General features: G+C 37.1%; 1 protein-coding gene across 1 annotated transcript; it reads right to left on the reverse strand.

Annotated features, from left to right (window-relative positions):
• Window positions 1-8598: 8598 nt before the first annotated feature.
• Window positions 8599-10716, reverse strand: LOC122048299 (glycine--tRNA ligase, chloroplastic/mitochondrial 2-like). The gene is made up of 4 exons (XM_042609889.1): window positions 9934-10716; window positions 9353-9436; window positions 9039-9125; window positions 8599-8730 (listed from the first exon to the last, which is right to left on the reverse strand). The coding sequence occupies exons 1-4, from the start codon at window positions 10063-10065 to the stop codon at window positions 8599-8601; spliced, it is 435 nt and encodes a 144-aa protein (XP_042465823.1). The 5' UTR covers window positions 10066-10716.
• Between the last annotated feature and the right edge of the window lie 8178 nt (window positions 10717-18894).

Raw genomic sequence — 18894 nt, forward strand, 5'->3', positions numbered from 1 at the left:
TACATCAAAACTGAAACTTAAATGCTTAATAAACACATGCTGGTCCAGTAAGCTATAAAGGAAAACAAATTGGCATGTCTAATTAAGCTACAAATGAATAAGTCTACTAAGGAACATAAACAAATAAAACAATTTGTTCCAAAATCTGAAAGCATCACTAAGGAACATAAACAACCTTGAATCCGATCCAAAATTTGCTCACAAGATAATCTGCATACTACCAATGAATTTTTGCATATAGGCTTGCTAAAAATTGCCATTTACCAAAATAATTCTGCTGCTATCTAAAGTTGATACGTGGATATTATGATACACTAGAACCTACAAGGAACCAAAGCATGATTGTTCTTCTTGTTATGTGCCAAGGCAACAAAATAAACGGAAATCACTGCTGTACGGCATGCTTCAAATTCAAGGGAAACAAGATCCGAAACTTACTATGCTAACCAAAACCTCAACAAGACTTAAGCTGAATACCAAAGCTTTAGATCTGAAAACTAGGGTTCTATGGCTACTTCAACCTTTAGAGCAATAAGGAAGAAAATCACGGAAAACAAGAATCCGAAAGCCATGAAAACGAATCAAAGCTCGGAACAACTCCTACTGCAGGTGAGTAGCAACTCACCTCGCTGTTCTTGGACTTACAACCGGAGAGAAAAGGCTGCTAGGATTCGGAGAAGTTGTTTCCTCAAAGATCTCTTGGTATCTACTTGTTCTTCTCGACGAGGGGATCACGAAGGTGTGGAGATCTCGCCGGAAAAAGTCCTCGTCGGCCGCCGAAGATGAGCCCTAGATTCGGCTCTGTTTCCGCCCGAGAGCCGGCGCCGTCGCGAGGGAAGGGTGAGGAAAAGTTTAGGTTTCGGGAATAAGAAATTAACCCTTTATAACCTAGGTTTTATTTCTGCTCCTTACTATAACTTAAATACATCTCGCTTCATACTTGGTTAACAACTCACGCGTAGCCCAGTTGGTTGGCTGTGTTTGGTTCATGGTTGGAGTCGCGGGTTCGAATCCCGCCGAACCCCCTTTTTATTCCAATTTATTTCCTATTCCGTTTCCTATTAACTATTACTTAAATAAATTTCATTCCCTTATTAATCAGCAATGCTTGCTGGGACACTTGGTCAGCCGCTCCGCTTAAAGCATTTGTTGCGGCCGTAGGTTGCCGGGTCAAGCCTTGGCATCAGGAAATTTTTTGCAACCTTTTTAAACCTAAGGTATTTCTGTTTCAAATAGAGCTTATATATATTTCGTTCCATATATGTTCACAAACCACTGGCGGAACAGTTGGCTAGCCAATTTGCTTAAGGTTCTGCTTAATCGGAGGTCTCCAGTTCGAATCTCGGCTTGGACCACATTTTTGCTGAAACTTCTTTCGTTTAGTAAAAATACTAAACGACCTCCAAAAATTACATAAAAATATTCCAAATATTTCTATAGTATTTCTAAATTTTTATAAGGACTTTTAGGACTCCAAATATTGAAATTTGGGGTGTTACAATAAGTGTTTGTCTAAATTATTTCAAAAGATCGAGAAAGGTTTATTTGCTTTTTCAGGGTAATTCATCCCCTCTTGTCGGTTGACCAAGGACCTACAGAACCTTCCTCCCTTGAGAAAGGGGAAGAACTCCCCTTAAATAGAGCAGGGTACGGGCCAGAGCATGGCCCGTGTCACAGCCATGCCTCTTTGGCATGGCCAGGGCTTGAAGCCGCTCAGTTTAAGTGGCATGACCATACCTTTTGGCATGACTGTGGCTTTACTCGGCTCTACTTGCTTGGCATGATTGTGCCTTTTGGAACGACGAAGGTTTGATTCAGCTCTGGTGAAATGGCACGACCGTGTGAATCCACATAACTAGAGTCTTCCTCTTCTCTAGATGAATGGCATGGCCATTTGCTGCTTGCTCACGAGAGAAGGGACACGATCATGTGAAACCACATGGCTGAAACTCTGCTCTTCTTCTTTTATCTCTCTGAAGCATGTTTCACACTATTTTTACTCCAAACATATATTCTGTTGACAAAAAAAAACAAAAGAAGATCTCTAAAAGAGTGTAATTATGCTAAAATTATGACAAATAGGGGTGAAAATGCATTGAACATAAGCAACGAAAGAAAATGAATATGCGTTAAAGCATGCATAAAAATAGATATACTCTACATACATTAGTGGTAAAGATTGTCTATAACAATCAAAATAACTTGGTTTCTTCTCGTGTTTCAATCTGATTGACTTTGATTTCTCCATATATATTAGGCATCTAAAGATCCTAGCAGTTCTCCAACCCGATAGCATACCATAAGCTGGAAAATCATTTATGGTCCAAAGAAGAGAAGACTTCATACAAACATCTAATTAGTATGAACATTGTATGTAGGAAAACCTTCATCCATAGTTGTTTTAGTTCTATAATCAGGGGTTGCATATAAATATTTATTAACTTCTTTTGATTTTATGGGCTAGGCACAACCAATGTTAAAAATATATAAAGTGTTTTCATGCACATCCCAGGTGGAAGATTATACGGAGTTAAGATAATTGGTTAACAAGAATAATTTCTTCTAGATTTGTCAAATGAAACAAATCCATCAACATAGAGACATAATCTAATGTTTTGAGTCTCCTTTGCAAATTCTAGATATGTTCTATCAAAATTTTTTCATATATCTGCATTTGATGGATGACACATTAACCCCTCTTTTATTTGAGGAGTTGCATGCCAAGTCACATGTTCAACAGTTACCTTTGATGTATAAAGTCTTTGTAACCTAGGAATTAAAGGAAAATAAAACAACTAACTATATGATTTACATCATTGTTGACTCCTTCTGGTAGTCTCGTACCTATCCTGATTACATAATTTACAAACATCTACATTTACATCATCTCCCTAGTATAGCATACAATCATCTCTACAAACATCAATTCTTTCCACCAGAAAACCTAATTTTTTTCACCAGTTTTTTCATATTATAAAAATCAGGAGGCAATATGTGATCACATGGTGAGAGATAATTTAGTACGACTGTCACAACCGGCCCATAATGGTTCATCTATGGCAGTTAACACTTCTTGAAATTTACGATATGTTTCATCAACACCTGGTACTTCTAGCTCCTCCAATAGTGATGTATAAGTAGTAAACATTTGTTCAACTGTTGGAGGAAAACTAGAACTTGCATCATGCATTTTGGGAATGAAATTTTGACCTATTGCATAAATTACCATCCTCTGATATAGATTTAATTGATTATAATAACTCTGATCACCACTAATTGAGACTTGTATGTTTCATTCATAATCCTCATCAGATATAAACGGTTCACCATGAAATGTGTAATTATAGTAATTCGGGGTAAAACTAAATCTACAAAGATGTCCTTCAACTTTATCGGAGGGTAAAAATTTACCATTATGACATTTTCTATACAGACACCTTATCTTATTGCCAACCATTTACTCAATATTACAAGTTGTAAAATTCAAAAATTAGTTCAATCCAGTTATAAACTCATCAGTTAAACCCTGACATTCAGGTAAATTCTTTTTTACATCAACCTTCTTTCATTCTGTATTTTGCCTATATTTATTTATTAAAACATTATTAAAAACTACTACATGTAAATCTAAATTGAAGACAAACAAACAAAGAGCACCTTGTCAATTGAAGAAAAATACATATGTATAATATATTACTAGCATTAACATAGAATCAAGCACATTGTGTTTGGTAGATGAAATTTTGAGATGAATCATGCTAGTACTAACATGCTATAGGGAAAATCTACAGGAACTCTTATGTAAACATTGGATCTATTACAATTAATCAACATAACATAATTAATTGCTATTAAATTTATATAATGATAAGTAATTGTATAGTAATAAACGTAAAAATACTGAAAATAGGTGAACAAATACGAGTATCTCCAACTACATTAAGCTCATGGCAAAATGACGCCTACACAAACAACATTATGAATTTAGACAGTACCTTATGATAATAATTCAAAAATCAAACAATAATATAAAAATCAAATCAAACATCTAAGACGTTATAGTTATGGATATCTAAGGCATTATAGTTAATCATTGGGGCAACCGCGACCATCGGGGCAGCTGGGCCACCGGGGGTAGTCGCGGTCATTGGGGGCAGCTGCTAGGACTAGGGCCAGCCATGACCACCTTGGCTAGCCACGCCACTTGCGGCCATGGCCGACCACCAGGGCCACTCGTAGCCATGGTCACCCATCGGGGCTAACCGCGACCTCGGCTAGGCGCAGCCATGGCCGGCCACCGGGGGCCAGGCGACCGGTCGTGCTGGCCACTAGGGACTAGTCGCGGGCATCGCCAGCCACAAAGGGTGTAAAATATCAAAAATAAATGTAGATTAAAATAATTAAAAAAATTAGAAATAAATGAATTTATTTATAAAAATATTAATTAAAAAATAGAAAATTAATTAGGAAATTTGTTTATGTGAATTTATAAAATTTTATTAATTTTTTTTGGATTTTAAATGAGTCATTTTAGATTTTATAGGGATAAAGGGATAATAGAAAAGTTTGTTTGAGAGTACCCTATTTAAGCTAAGAGAGAGGAGAGGGAGAGGAGGATTGGGTTTCCAAAAGTCAATCAACCAAATAATGAAACTTGTATCTAATTCTCTCCTAATTACGTCTATATATAATCCTCTTTAATGAGTTGGATTCGAAAGCCCAAATCCAACCTATTATCTCTTAACCAAAAATTAACCCATTAACCTCTTGGTTTAGTTCACAACTAAACCAAGTCGGTTCATGACTAATTCATGATTAAACTAAATATGATTCAACTCTACCATAAGAGATGTACCCCATCTGCTCTTCCATCATGACAAATATTTCCATATTTGTCTTATATATGTCCAACCAAACATTTATCTCTTGATCTAAGAATCCTATTCTTTAACTTATTTTACGTATTTTAGAGACTCGTTAGTGTGTGTGATCCAATAGGTTCTCGGTTTATCTTGACCGTCGATAATTAACTACGTAATTATAGAATGATTATGAGTGACACCTAGTAGTATATCATGATCCCCAATTAGCCAGAAAATCCTTTCACTCGTCTTATACTCACTTAGTTTAGGATATGGTTTATGTGTCTGTCCTCACTAGACTGACTATGTCACACCTAGCCCAAGTAATACTTCCTCATTCTATGAATTTAAATTATTTGTACATGTGTCTAAGAGTCTCACACTTTTAATATGTGATGCAATAACCAAAGACTTTGAGTAATAATCCTAACGAGTAGCCATACAGTATACGTCTCCTCGCAAAAAGCGGTGAATCCTCTGTGGGCTATCCAAACATCTTTGGGCATTTCGACTTATACCCAATCATCCCGAGTTCACACCTCAATGAGGTGCTTGCTTAAGATGTCAAAGTATAAGTCTCCATGACCAAGATGACTTGTATACCTCAAGTTAAAGGAAACTTGCACTCATGCTGCAGTAAGAACTTCACAAACATATCTATATATATGTAGAGAACCATATGAGGTCTTACAGTGAGTCACTCCAATGAACTAGTTACCATAACCAGCATCCATGTTTAACTCTCGGTATCCCAATGTCTCCAGTTAATGAGAAAATAGTTGCTTGGCCGAACCAAGGAGTATAAACCGTGCTAGTCTTACAGAATTGATGATGTCTGAATGCATCAATTCGACGACTAGGGAAATTTCAATACATTCATAATTGCACATATAGAGATAATCGCTAGTTGTAATCTAATCATAATTTCTCTCATGCTATGAATTGTATTGCAGACATTCAGGAAATGAGTTTAAGACAATCATACATATAATATGTACTCAAATAGTGAATATATATTTAGTAAAAATCGTAAGGCAATTGCCTTAGGACATCCCTCAAAATCTAATACAACCTATCTCTATAAACCATGGTGTCGTCGAGAAGATGAGAGAAGGTTTACATTAGTTTTATTAATTAGGGTTTAGTAAGATTAACCGATGAAATACATAATTTAATCAAAAGGTTAGATAATTGATTAATAGATAATTAATTATTAATGGAAAATAGTTGGTTGATTCAAATATTTGGTTAACAATTTCATTGTTTGATTAATAGATAGATGAATTGATAGATTGATTGATAAGTTTGATTAATTAAGGTGATTACATTAACTAGATGATTAAGTGGTTTAATTAAAGTATTGATCAATTGATTGGTTAATAATTAGTTGAGTATTAATCTGATTAAGTAATAAAGGTAATTAATTTGGATATTGATTTGTTGATTTAGAAATTGATGATTAACTATTTAGTTGATTGATTTAATTAATTGATTAATGATTAATTAACTCATTTAGGGTTAATCAAATTATTAAAAAGGATAATGGATTATGTATCGATTAAAAGTTGACTAATAGGGTGCTTGGTAGGCGGATTTAGGAGGTTTGAATAGGAATGAAATATGTTTCATTCCCATTCCTGGTGCTTGGTAGACGGGAATCAGAATCAAAATAAGGGTTTGATACCCTTGATTTCATAACCTTTCTCCCCCTAGGTTATCACTAAACTTATTCCTTCTCATTCCTTCTTGTCTTTTTTTCAGATAGTCCAGCCCCAAGTCACTCAAGCCTATTCTCCGCCCCTCTTCTTCCCCACCCGCCCGAGCCTCCTCCTCCATTCTTCTCCTTCATCCTTTTTCTTCTTCTTCTCCTCCTTCTCTTCCTCTCAGTCGCGGCCCCTTTTTTCTCCCCCTTCCCCTTCTCTTATTTCCTCCCGGTTATTCTTTCTACTCTTTTGCTCCCCTCCAGTCGCCCTCCACCAAAAATCACGCTCTGCTACCTAAGGCTTCCATCAGAGCCAGACATCACGGAGCTGCCATCGAGAATATTTGACGAGTTGCCCACTGCCACGATTATCTCCGTCTCCCGGCCGGATGCAGGAGATTTCACACCTTGCTACTTTCCTACACCATCGAGTTCCAGTACAAGCAGGTGCCAACAGTGGAGATCTCTTTCCTTCTCTTTTAGATTTATTGCTATGGCAAGTTAACGTTGATTTTTAATTTGTTGAATGTGTATACATAAAAATAGAAAACTAGTCATACTTACTTTGTTGATGTGTTTGGGGGTTCGTCTGCTGTCTGTAAATAGGGTACAAATGCTATGATGGAGAAATATTTATAGGTTTTCGAGTTTTCTCTTAGTAACAAGTGCATAAAGGAATTGGAACCATATTGTTGTTAGGCACTTTGTTGAAGTAATGTGTTTGATTTATAGTTGGTATATGAATCTATTCATTTACTTGAAACTATGGTTGACCGTCCTTTTTTCCATTGTACATTGTTTCAGTATGATGAGAATGATTTAACCAATTTGATTCGTCATAAGCAACTAATGAAGTAAGACATTAATTTTGTTGTTCTTACTTTGAGTGATATTGCTATTTTTCCATTTAGATACCCTTCTATTTTGGAGACCTACTTTCACTGTGTGCTTGTATATTTGCAACCTTACATCAATAGTTTCCTTTTTTGAAAGTTGGCAGCTTGATGTTTTATGTATCATTAACATTCTTTCAAACTAATTTGATATACTTATAATTTCATTGTAGGATGGAGAATAATCTCGAGGAATTTATGGGAAATAATGCAGCACGAGGAAGAGGAAAAAACAAAGTTTTCTAGACGAAAGAGGAGAACTGGGAATTAATAAGATGTTTGCAGGATATAGCAACTGATCCTCTTTGGAAAATAGATGGAGGATTCGAGAACAACTACATGGTCGAGATAAGAAAGATTATGATCCAAAAGTTGTCAACTTTTACAAAATATGTCAGTCACATTGATGTTAGGGTCGATTTGTGCTAGAGGGCCCACTATGTGAAAAATGACTTTTTACTTCGTTGATTACCTGAAGTAAAAGACCTGTTTTTACCGAAGTAGACACGCGTGTAGTAAAAAGATTCATTTTACTTCGGATAAACTCCGAAGTCGTAAGCCTAGAAAAAATGAAGTCGTATTGGGTGTCGGGTTCGGACATATTACGAAGTAAAAAGTGCATATAACTTCGTGGATTTTTAAAAACATCGAAGTAATTAATCCTTTTCGACTTCAGCGTTTAGTATTTGTTGTGAAGTAATATACCTACTTTAACTTCAGTTAAAAATGAAGTAATGGATTACTTTTACTTCGTCATATATCGTTAATTCCTGAAGTAATTATCGATTAAATTACATTTAGCTTCGTTCTGGATCGAAGTAATAGATAGATACTACTTTGAAATTTTTGGTAATAACCGAAGTAGTTGATACTATTTTACAGCAACAAATTGTATTGCTTCAAAGTTATAAGTAAATTTTACTTCGGATTTTATGAATAAAGTGAAGTATTTTTTCTCTTTTTCTTCATTATTTTTAGACTTCAGTAATTTTGAGCATCACAAAAGGTAACTTCATAAGCCTTGATCAAAATAAGCCATGATTTCAGCATATGTTTATACAAAACAAATCTCCCTAAATATGATCAAAATAAGCCTTAAAAAACCAAAAACATATACTGGTCCATTCACACAACCTGCAATTCACTTCAAATACGAGTACACAAATTCACTCCATTCAATTCTCACTTCATCATATTGTGTCTGCGTATAGTACTGGTTCTTCACACAACCTGCAAACTGCAATTTAGAAAGAACCAAGGGGCCATCTTCAGTCTGAAGTTTACTATAAGAACATATTACATCAACAGAGATAACCAGATAAAAAATTTAAGCCATCTTACAAGAGACAGTAAACGCATCAAAAGTTCCAATATCACTTTTTGAGTGACTAAACTGACACAATCAGTTATCTTTTCTCAATCAAAGAAGAAAATAAATCCAATCATCAAAACTTAAGATACCAACAGGACCAAAGTTACAGAAAGCATCTATCATTTTTCTAATAAAAAAAAGATGCAATTACACTTCCAACAAATAGTAAAAAATATTGGAAAGGATCATTTCGAGCTTCGAGTTCTTACCACAAGTCGGCGTGGTGTACCATATGATGAAACTTCTCCACAACTCAGTCTTCTTTTTTTCAGGTACTGCACAGTGAGACTTCTAAGCTGCAAAGAGGAAAAAAATGGAAGAGAAAAAAAAATGCACCAGTTCTCCAATGGAAGACCCTAAGATATAACTATCCACTGAAATAATCATTTAAATTAGTAATATCTAAAACAAAATATAATGCTTGATTCACATAGCATAAAACTGTGTCCCACTTTACAGGATAAATTATGAGAAACACATTATCCAGATAAGGAAGTTACTTTTTTTTCGGTGTCAAACATACCTGGTTACTTGCTTCAACTACATCATGAGGAGGCATCTCTTCAGTGCCAATCTCAAGAACAAATGCTCCAGGACGTTCCAATACCTTGAGGTAAAGCAATAGAATGGGACAAAAAAAAACATTACACATGATGAACCTTTGTTAATTTTACACAATAAAAATTCACTAATACAAATTCACGAATAATATTGGAGCAAAAAAGACCAAACAGTGTAAGACTTCTAAATTAATTCAAAGGAACATAAAGAGTTCCGACTCAACAGACAAACCAGTCTAGTTGTTTAAACTTTAAAGCTCTGTCTACTAGGAAGAAGGGAAAGGGGAAGGGAGGGTAGGAAAGGAGTGCAAGGTGGAAGGAAGGGGAGAGAAAAGTTCAGTTACTCAAACATGTCTACATGGAAGGAAGAGATTTTTACTAGACAGTTTATGGCATCACACCTTAGGGCCTGCAGATCTTTCAACTAATGGAAATGACCGATCATTCAACAGTTGTTGCTTTAGGTGTTATAACTTACCAACAACTAAGACCATTATAGCCCATTAAGCAACATAATAAGACTAAAATTTGAAAAGGAATGAACCTTCTGCAATTGGGAATTTGGAAGATTTTGAAACAAGAGATCATTTTCCTTGGAAAATCCTAATGGGTGCCCAAGAGCTTCCCGTGTCTTCAACCAAAGTTGAGCACATTGCCGAGCAAGACTGCAACACATTTAGAAACATATGCACTGAAAAATAGCTTAGTAGCAGCTTTATCTTTTAAGATTAATAATTCAAGAAAACTTTAGTGGATAAAAAGATTGTCATTCATCAACTCAAATTTTTAATTTAACAAAAATATTAAGAAGTATGAATGTGATACTCCATAAAAGAAAATCACTTAAATGCCAAGTTATTTTATCCATTTAAGTATTCTATCTTCATGATATTGCATCCAAAAAACCATTGTAATTGGTGTTGTCAAACGCTTCGTAACCTCGATTTAGGGGATTGGGTGGATAGACATTGCTTTTATGCTCTCTTGTCCACATCCTCTTCCCAAAGCCAAATAGAAAACTAACCATACACCATGACCTAAAACCTAGTAGAGACAAAAATCTTCTCAACTTGCTTAGATAAATTGAGATAAAAAAATTAAGTACACATATCTTTAGATAATAGTCATTAGGTACAATCAATTTAATGCAATGAAATAACTTGTGAATCTAGTGGCTCCAAGTCTGCCTCCTCATTACTGAGTTTCTGCATTAAAGAATAGACCTAAAAATGATTGAAGAAGCCTGCCATAATCTGAACCCACTTAACTGCCCTAACAACCTTGGCATCAACATTTTTCTCAACAAATTGAAGGCGCATATGCACAAAGGTGTTCAAAATAGAGTATCCATATGTATTGTAATCACTTGAAGCAAAAACATTAGACTGATTTCTCAGACTGTTGACTCAGTGGAGCCTAATTTACTATGATAGACTGTTGACTGATTTCAAAATAGAGTATCCTCGCCCTTTTTCCAATAAGTAAAATTGTATTGTTCCTCAAGACCAAGGGGCCGCAAGACGTTATCGGGAAGAGCACAAGCGACAACAATATGTAAGAGTGAAAATGCGAGTTTGCTTATTTTGATGGAACAATAAACAAATAAAAGTCACATCGAAAGGGAGCATTTTATCTTCTCTAAATATATGCCTCTATCATGACAAAGTTTCTTGAAATCGCAAGAACCTCAGCAAAAAGCGAATTACCAAATCGAAGAATAATCAATAACTAGCACAAAGTAAATAAACAAATAGAAACCATAAAAGTACGCACCTTCGTCGATCTTCTTAAGGATCTACGAAGCCGGAGGCCGCCAGAGGGCGGATTCGGCGTTGTGGGCATCTGCGGCTGTAGTTCCTGCGTCGCTGTCGAGCCTCCTGGCGAAGAATCTGAAGGGAAGGCGGTGTCGGTCGAGTCCCTCCTGCCACCGGTCGCAGCCTCGGCCGTACGAGGGCCGTCGTCGTCGATATCAGCGATTTGCGGGATAGAAATGCAAAGATTAAGCCCGAAGGCTCTCTTCGTTCTACTCCACGAGTTCGCCATGGCTTCGTCCGCTGCAGAGAAGGGGCAAGGCAAAAATACAGTTACAAAACCGGACCAAGGCGACACCCTTCCTTCAGGTCGTGCGGCTTGCGAAACAGGATCCCCGAAATCGCCTCTTTTCTAACCCTTCGCAGCGGATTTCGGCAAGGATCAGACTGCTGCGGATGGACGAACCCTAGGAGAAGGAAAAAGAGGTGGATCGATTCTCCACTCAGAAGGGAAAGGAAGAGGAGGTCCAACAACTCAATTTCGGAAGAGGAGCATCGGAAGCCCTAACCCAAGAAAACGAAAGGAAGTGGGGGGAAATAAAAGTGGTCAGAGTCTCTTTGTAAAAATAAAAGTTAACTCTTGTACTATTACTTCAGAGTAAACACTAAAAAATGTATTCACGACGTTACTACTTCGGTATTTAACAAATTTTCGAAGTAATAACTTATTTCAGTTTAAAGCGAAGCCCGTGTTTTTAAATCTGTGAAGTCTATATTTGTATATACTTCGTCGGTTTTTGCAGCGAAGTTGCTTATACACTTTTACTTCGTATATTTAAATTGACGAAGTAAATTGTGACGAAGTAAAAAGTCATTTTTCACATAGTGGGGGGGGAGGTGAATAGCTCGTCGTGCTCCTCGTAGCTTGCTTCTTGGTGATGATATGCAGCGAAAAATACAAGAAACAAAGTTACAACGCTAACACAAAGGATTTACTTGGTATCCACCTCAAAACGAGGTGACTAATCAAAGGATCCACACACACGAGCACTCTCCACTAATAAAAATACTCCTTTACGGTAACTACCGAAGGTAGAAAAGCCTTGTACAAACCCACACAACAAATACAACTCACGCAAGAAGAAAATACAAAAGATGCAAATAAAAACTCCTTCTTCGTGCTTACTTGTTGCTTGTTGTTGCCTCTTGAACCTTGGAAGTGTACCTACACTTGTCTCCAAGAGCCTTCAAGATCTGGCTGTGAGAGTGGAGAAATCGCTGTGGAGCTCGCTGAAGTCATGTGTAGAAAAAAACCGAAGAAGAACTGAAGAAGATGCTCGCAACGGCTTTATCCAGTGCCAACGGTCGGATCCCAATCGATTGAATGACTCTCAATCAATAAGGGAGGCTTTGGATCGATCAGTTGATTGATCCAGAGTGCCTCTATGCTCTCTAGAAATTGCATGAATCGATTGCCCGATTGATTCACAGCTTCTCGCGATTTTCCAACCTCCCAATCGATCACCTGTTCGATTGGAGGCTCCCAATCGATCGGGTGATCAATTGGGAGGGCTTCTGTGCAACAGCGTCACTCCCCCAATCGATACACTGATCGATTGGGAGGAGTTTTTGTCGCGGCCATAGTCCAATCGATCAACCGATCGATTAGACATGATTCAATCGATCGGTTGATCGATTGATCCAAACCTGATTTGCTCTAATCAAGTCCCAAGCCCCTAAAACCCAACATCCGATCAACCATGACTTGTTGGGACATCATGCCTAGCATCCGCTCACCCTCGACCTGCTAGGACTTCCTCACCTAGTGTCCGGTCAATCCCTTTGACCCACTTAGACTTTTCTCCTCGTGTCAAGTATCCGGTCAATCCTTTGACCTACTTGGACTTCTCAATACCAGGTGTCCGATCAACCTTGACCCACTTGGATTTCCACGTGCCTGACTTCACTCACCAGGACCTTCACCTAGCTTCATTCACTAGGTCTTTCACTTGGCTTCACTCACCAGGATTTCCCAACTGTCTGACTTCACTCACCAGGACTTCTCCTCTGCCTAGCTTCACTCACTAGGTCTTTCACCTGGCTTCACTCACCAGGATTTTCCTTCTGTCTAGCTTCACTCACTAGGTCTTTCACCTGACTTCACTCACCAGGATTTTCCAACTGCCTGGCTTCACTCACCAGGACTTCTCAATCAAGTATCTAGTCAGTCTTGACCTACTTGACTCTTCTTCACATCTAACTGGTCAACCTTGACCAGAGGAGAATTGTACCAACAATCTCCCCAAATGAACGATTGTACCTGCAATCTCCATGTATTGTCAGTCTCCATATATTGTCAAACATCGAAAGCCAAACATCAAGACTCAAGCTTGAGCCATCTCAAGCTTAGTTAACCAGGTCAACCTTGACCTAAGGAATATTGCACCAACAATCTCTCCTTTTTTGATGTTTGACAATACCTTTAAGTTAGGCTAATGTTGAGTTTTTCGGGCCGCGAAAACCCCTTTTCGCGTCGCGGAAACCCCGAATCGCCCAAGCCACGGATCTCGTGCAAGGTAAAATTTTCGAAAACACAAGTATGAGTTATAAACAACGATCTACAGTAGATCTACAAAGGGAAAAACCATTTTACCTTCGAAGCGTGCCCTCGCAAATCCCGCTTGTCCAAGGTACGCCGGATCTCGAGAGTGTCAACGTAGACACTCCTCTAATGATATCCACACGAACAAGGAGTGTCTCCTACACTCAAAGGATGGAGAAGAGAGACCCCAAGTGTGCTAGCACTCTCTCTAGGGCTCTCGGATGGGAAATAGAAAGGAAGGAAAAAGAGGAGATGCAAAAGAATCTCAAACACTTACTAGTGGTAACCTCCTTTGTGACCTTCACCCTTCCTTTTTTGTTGGAACCCACTCAAAACATCTTCTCCTCACCATGGATGTCACGGCAACCTCAAGAGGGAGAGGAGGAAGAAGCAAGGAGAGGAAGATGGAATGAATGCACACCAAATCAAAAACCCCCCTTCACTAATGTGTGGCCGGCCACACAATGTAACCCCCACATTTAATGTGGCCGGCCACATTAAGTGGTATGAGTGTGTAACCTCCATGAGGTGGCACACCATTATGAGGTGGTGATGATGTGGCAAGGATGTGTCATGCCATGTAAGATGAGTCAACCTACATGATGTGACAATGCATCAAGTCAAACTTGATGTTTCAACTTCCATTTGGTCAAGTCAAAATTGACCAATTTCTTCCTTGTTGAGTTAAATCCAACCTTTGATTCAAGTCAATTTCAATTTAATGAATCTCAATTCATTAATATAAATTGACTCAATGAATCAAATTTAAATTAGACTCATTCAACAATTGAATCTAATTGAGTCTAACTCAATAAGTCTAATTCAAATCCAATCTTTGGTGCATCATATGAACCTAATCCAATTGGTTCATCATATGAACCCAATCTCCATCCACTTATTCTTTGTGTGTGACCCAATAGGTTCTTGTAACGTTGCCAATGTTTCTAAACTCCTTTAGAAACATAAGCAATGAGCGGCATCTAGCAATACATCATTGCTACCCAAGTTACAAGAAATGTTGAGATCCAACATCACCTTGTGACTACTAATTGTGACTCCTCACAATATATGACAAGTGCCCTTCTATCCTAGACATCTAGATTGATCAATGTGAGGCATAGACCGTGTCATCCTCTGACCAATCTAAATCTTGAACTTCAAGTAGACTCACTCAATCAAATGAGCTCAATATCTCATATTGACTCATTTGGGTATGGCCATACACTTCGTGGTCTTACTCTATCAAGAATATCGATGTCGCTCCCGTCATATGGGAGGGATAGATCCCATCTACATCACTCACATCCCTCTGCATAATTCGTTACATACCCAGTAATCGCCTTTATAGTCCACCCAGTTACGTGTGACGTTTGACGAAACCAAAGTACATGACTCCTTAAGTAGGGATCCATGGTGACTTCAGGTCTAAGGACTAATAGTCATACTAATAGCCACATGAGAAAGTATATGACACTCATATAACGATCCATGATACTTTCTCATGGCGGGTCATTCAGTATACATTCTCTAATGCACACCCATGTGTTAGCTTGATATCTCTATATCCATGACTTGTGAGATCAAGTCATCGAGCTGACCTACATGCTAGTCTTATTGTATTAACATTGTCCCTGAATGTTAATACTCGACTAGGAATGATTTAGAGCAGTGTTCCCTATATCATCTCACTATCGATTCAACTAATCGATTGATATAGGTATGAACCTTTCTACTCAAGGACGCTATTATACTTAGTCTATTTGGCACTAATACAAATAAGTATAATAACCAAACAAATGCCTTTATTAATATACAAGAATATGATATACATGAGTCCATACAATCATCAAATGATTGGCTCTAGGGCTCTAACTAACAGCTAATCCTATAGCCTCAACTTTCTTCATGTCAATGTGTGAATGAGGGTTCTCTTCATTCTCCCCCTTTCCTAGAGGGCAAACTCCCTCTTTAGGTAATGAAGGCCTAACTTAAACCCTACATTCTCCCCCTATTGGCACACATTAAAAAGAACTCTCCCCCTAAAGAGTTACTCGTCGTTGGTCACAACTTTACTCATTGGACACAACACTACAATGAAGGTCCCATACCCTTCACTGTATTAAATGCTCACCCTAGAGCATTAACCAATCTAACAATGAAGGTCTCATACCCTTCACTGTATTAAATGCTCACCCTAGAGCATTAACTAATCCAACAATACAAATGAAGGTCTCATACTCTTCATTTGCATCGAATGCTTATCCTTGAGCACTCACAACTACACACTAAAGATATCCACTCTGCATTGTGTTCAAATGCTCAATCTTGAGCATTTACACTAAAGAAGGTTAACCACCTTCCAAGGTATATGAGAAATAAATATTCATGTCCTTAAAAAGTAACTCCCCCTAAAGACATGCACGCAACTTCTGTCATTGCACCAACAATGACTTGGAATCCCTAAATCTTTAGGAAGCCCAAATTTAGAAGTTTTGAGGTTCAAAAATTTAATAATGAAACCAAACCTCAACTTAAACTTCTACGTAGTCTTCCTTAACCAATCCATCCTTGTTTTCATCATGAAAACTCCCCCTAAATGTATACAAATGTGTTTCAAGGGGTTAGGAATGGTTGTATAGACTAAAAATGAATTAAATCACTGAAAACAGGCTTTCCCAACCAAAATTAGCATTCACAATTGATTAGGGTTGGGTCCCAATCGATTGAACTTGATTCAATCGATCCATGGATCGATTCAAGCAGTGTGGATCGATCGGTGGATCGATCCAGCGAGCTTCTGCTCGTGATAACAACCTTCTCAATCGATCACCCGATCGATTGAGGCACTCCAATCGATCGGGTGATCGATTGGAGCACTGAAATTCTGAAATTTCATTTCAGTGAATTTCAGAAACTCCCCAAAAATTTTACAAAATTCTAAAAATCATGAAAATTATTGTAGACATTATATAGGGTATATACTATCATGGAAAAATAGTTTTCTATGAAAATACTTCCTATTTTTAAAAATTGACACAAACTTGAAAACTTATAAAAACTTTAGTGTTTTCGTCTAGTTTGTGTCTAACTTTTCAATGATGATTACTATCAAAAGATAGTCTTTACCAAGGTTTTCCAAAAGTATTTTAAAATCATTTTCAAAACCAATATCCAACCATGTTCTTTGGGGTCAATGTACATGACTTGTACATTAGTTTTCCCAATGATTAGAAAACACATAATTATATGTTTTGATGAACCTAAAACACAAAAGAATGCACTAAATCAACATTTTGAGTTTCGTTCATCATCCTAACATCTCACTCATATCTAATGTGTACTAAAACACATACAAGTCACCTTATAGTTCTTTGTGAGATGTAGAGTTTGGTTTTGCCCTAAACTAGGGATCATGCATATCTACCTAGGCATTTTGAGATTATGAACATCCACCTAGGATGTTACGTGTTAGTGAATGTCATTGTCCTTAATTGCAAGGAATTAACAATAATGCATGATGTGTTATGGCATACATCAAAATAAATGATTTTTAAAAGAAAATATTGCTCTAACTACATGATGTATGTATGACATGACATGATATTTTTTATGTTTTTCATAATAAAACATGAATGCAAAAATGATGTCATGGCATGTGATGGGCAAACAAAGCATGACAATTAACATAAATAAAATATACTTAAATTGTCTACCTAAGTATCCTTAAATCCTTAGCTAAACCTAAGAATAATCCTAAATTGCCCATATTTTCTTAAGAAAATGTCCAAACCCAACTTGACATTTCTTTTACTCTTAATTTGTTGTGACAATTAAAATTACACATAATTCCTCACGGTTTGGCACACTTTACTTTTTCAAAGAGTAATCATTTTAAATTAAGGCCTAACTTGCCCTTAACTTTCTAAGAAAATATCAAAACCCCAACTTGACATTTCTTTTCCTTTTCTAAATGTGTCAATTTAAATTATGTCCAATTCCTCAAATTTTTGACATATTTTACTCTTCCAAAGAGTAAACAAATTTAAAATAAGGCTTAAATTTGCCCTTAATTCCTTAAGAAAATGCCAAAATCCCAACTTGGCATTTCTTTTGCTCTTTTTATTTGTGCCAATCAAATTTAAATTTAATTCCTCAAAGCTTGGCACATTTTACTCTTCCAAAGAGTAAACAAATAATCCATTTTATTTTCAAAAGTTAATAAAAACCCTGAAAATATCCTTCGAGTGTCAACTTCATCAAGGTTGGATTAACTATCCTTCCAATTAAACTTGACACTCTTTAACCCTCTAGGGTGTAGAGAATGTGCTCCTAGGAACCCAATACATATTAGTGCTCCTTGGATGTTCTAGATACTCGTTAGGGATAACTTTCCTAGATACCTTCCTAATGACCCTGCTAGGCTTCTTAAAAACCTTGGTCACTTTTTCTAGGTCAATTCTAGGGATGACTTCCCTTGTGACCTTGTTAGTGACTTTCTTAGACTTTTTAAAAGTCTTAGTCACATTTGTTGTTGCAAAGATACTCCTAGGGATAACTTCCCTTGTATCCTTGACTTGACCCCTAGACTTAGACTCGGTTCCATAGCTATACGGAACCATATGGTAAGAAGTTACATCCCTCTTAGCCTTAGGTTTGTATCCCAACCCTCTACGACCATTGGATGGTTTTTGTACTCCTAGACCTAGGTTTTGCTCATTTTGCCCTTTTAGGATATTTTCCATCCTTTTTAGGGTCTTTTCCATTTTATCAAGCCTTGATCTCAAGACTTGGTTTTCCATCATTAAATCCTTAGTTTTGGATTTTTCTTTAAATCCTTGAGCATTTCTATTTTTGGGCTTGTATCTATTATCCTTAGTGTTATTGCCCAAGTGGTTATCTACCTTCCTAACCTTAGGTGTGGTAATTTTAGCATGAAAAGCCACATGTTTTTCCTTAATGCTATCATGCTTCCTATTTTATGGTAAATAGCATTAAAATGATAAAAACTTGAACTAGCATGCTTTTTACCATTCGTCAAAGGAATAGGTTCAATAAATGATACCTTGGGTTTTACCTTAGAAGCTCCCCTTTGATTTGTGCTTCCTCCCTTGACTTTGACCGCTTTCTTCCCCTTAGGACATTGACTTTGGTA

The sequence above is a fragment of the Zingiber officinale genome, chromosome 2B, assembly GCF_018446385.1.
Source record: "Zingiber officinale cultivar Zhangliang chromosome 2B, Zo_v1.1, whole genome shotgun sequence".
Taxonomy (NCBI): domain Eukaryota; kingdom Viridiplantae; phylum Streptophyta; class Magnoliopsida; order Zingiberales; family Zingiberaceae; genus Zingiber; species Zingiber officinale.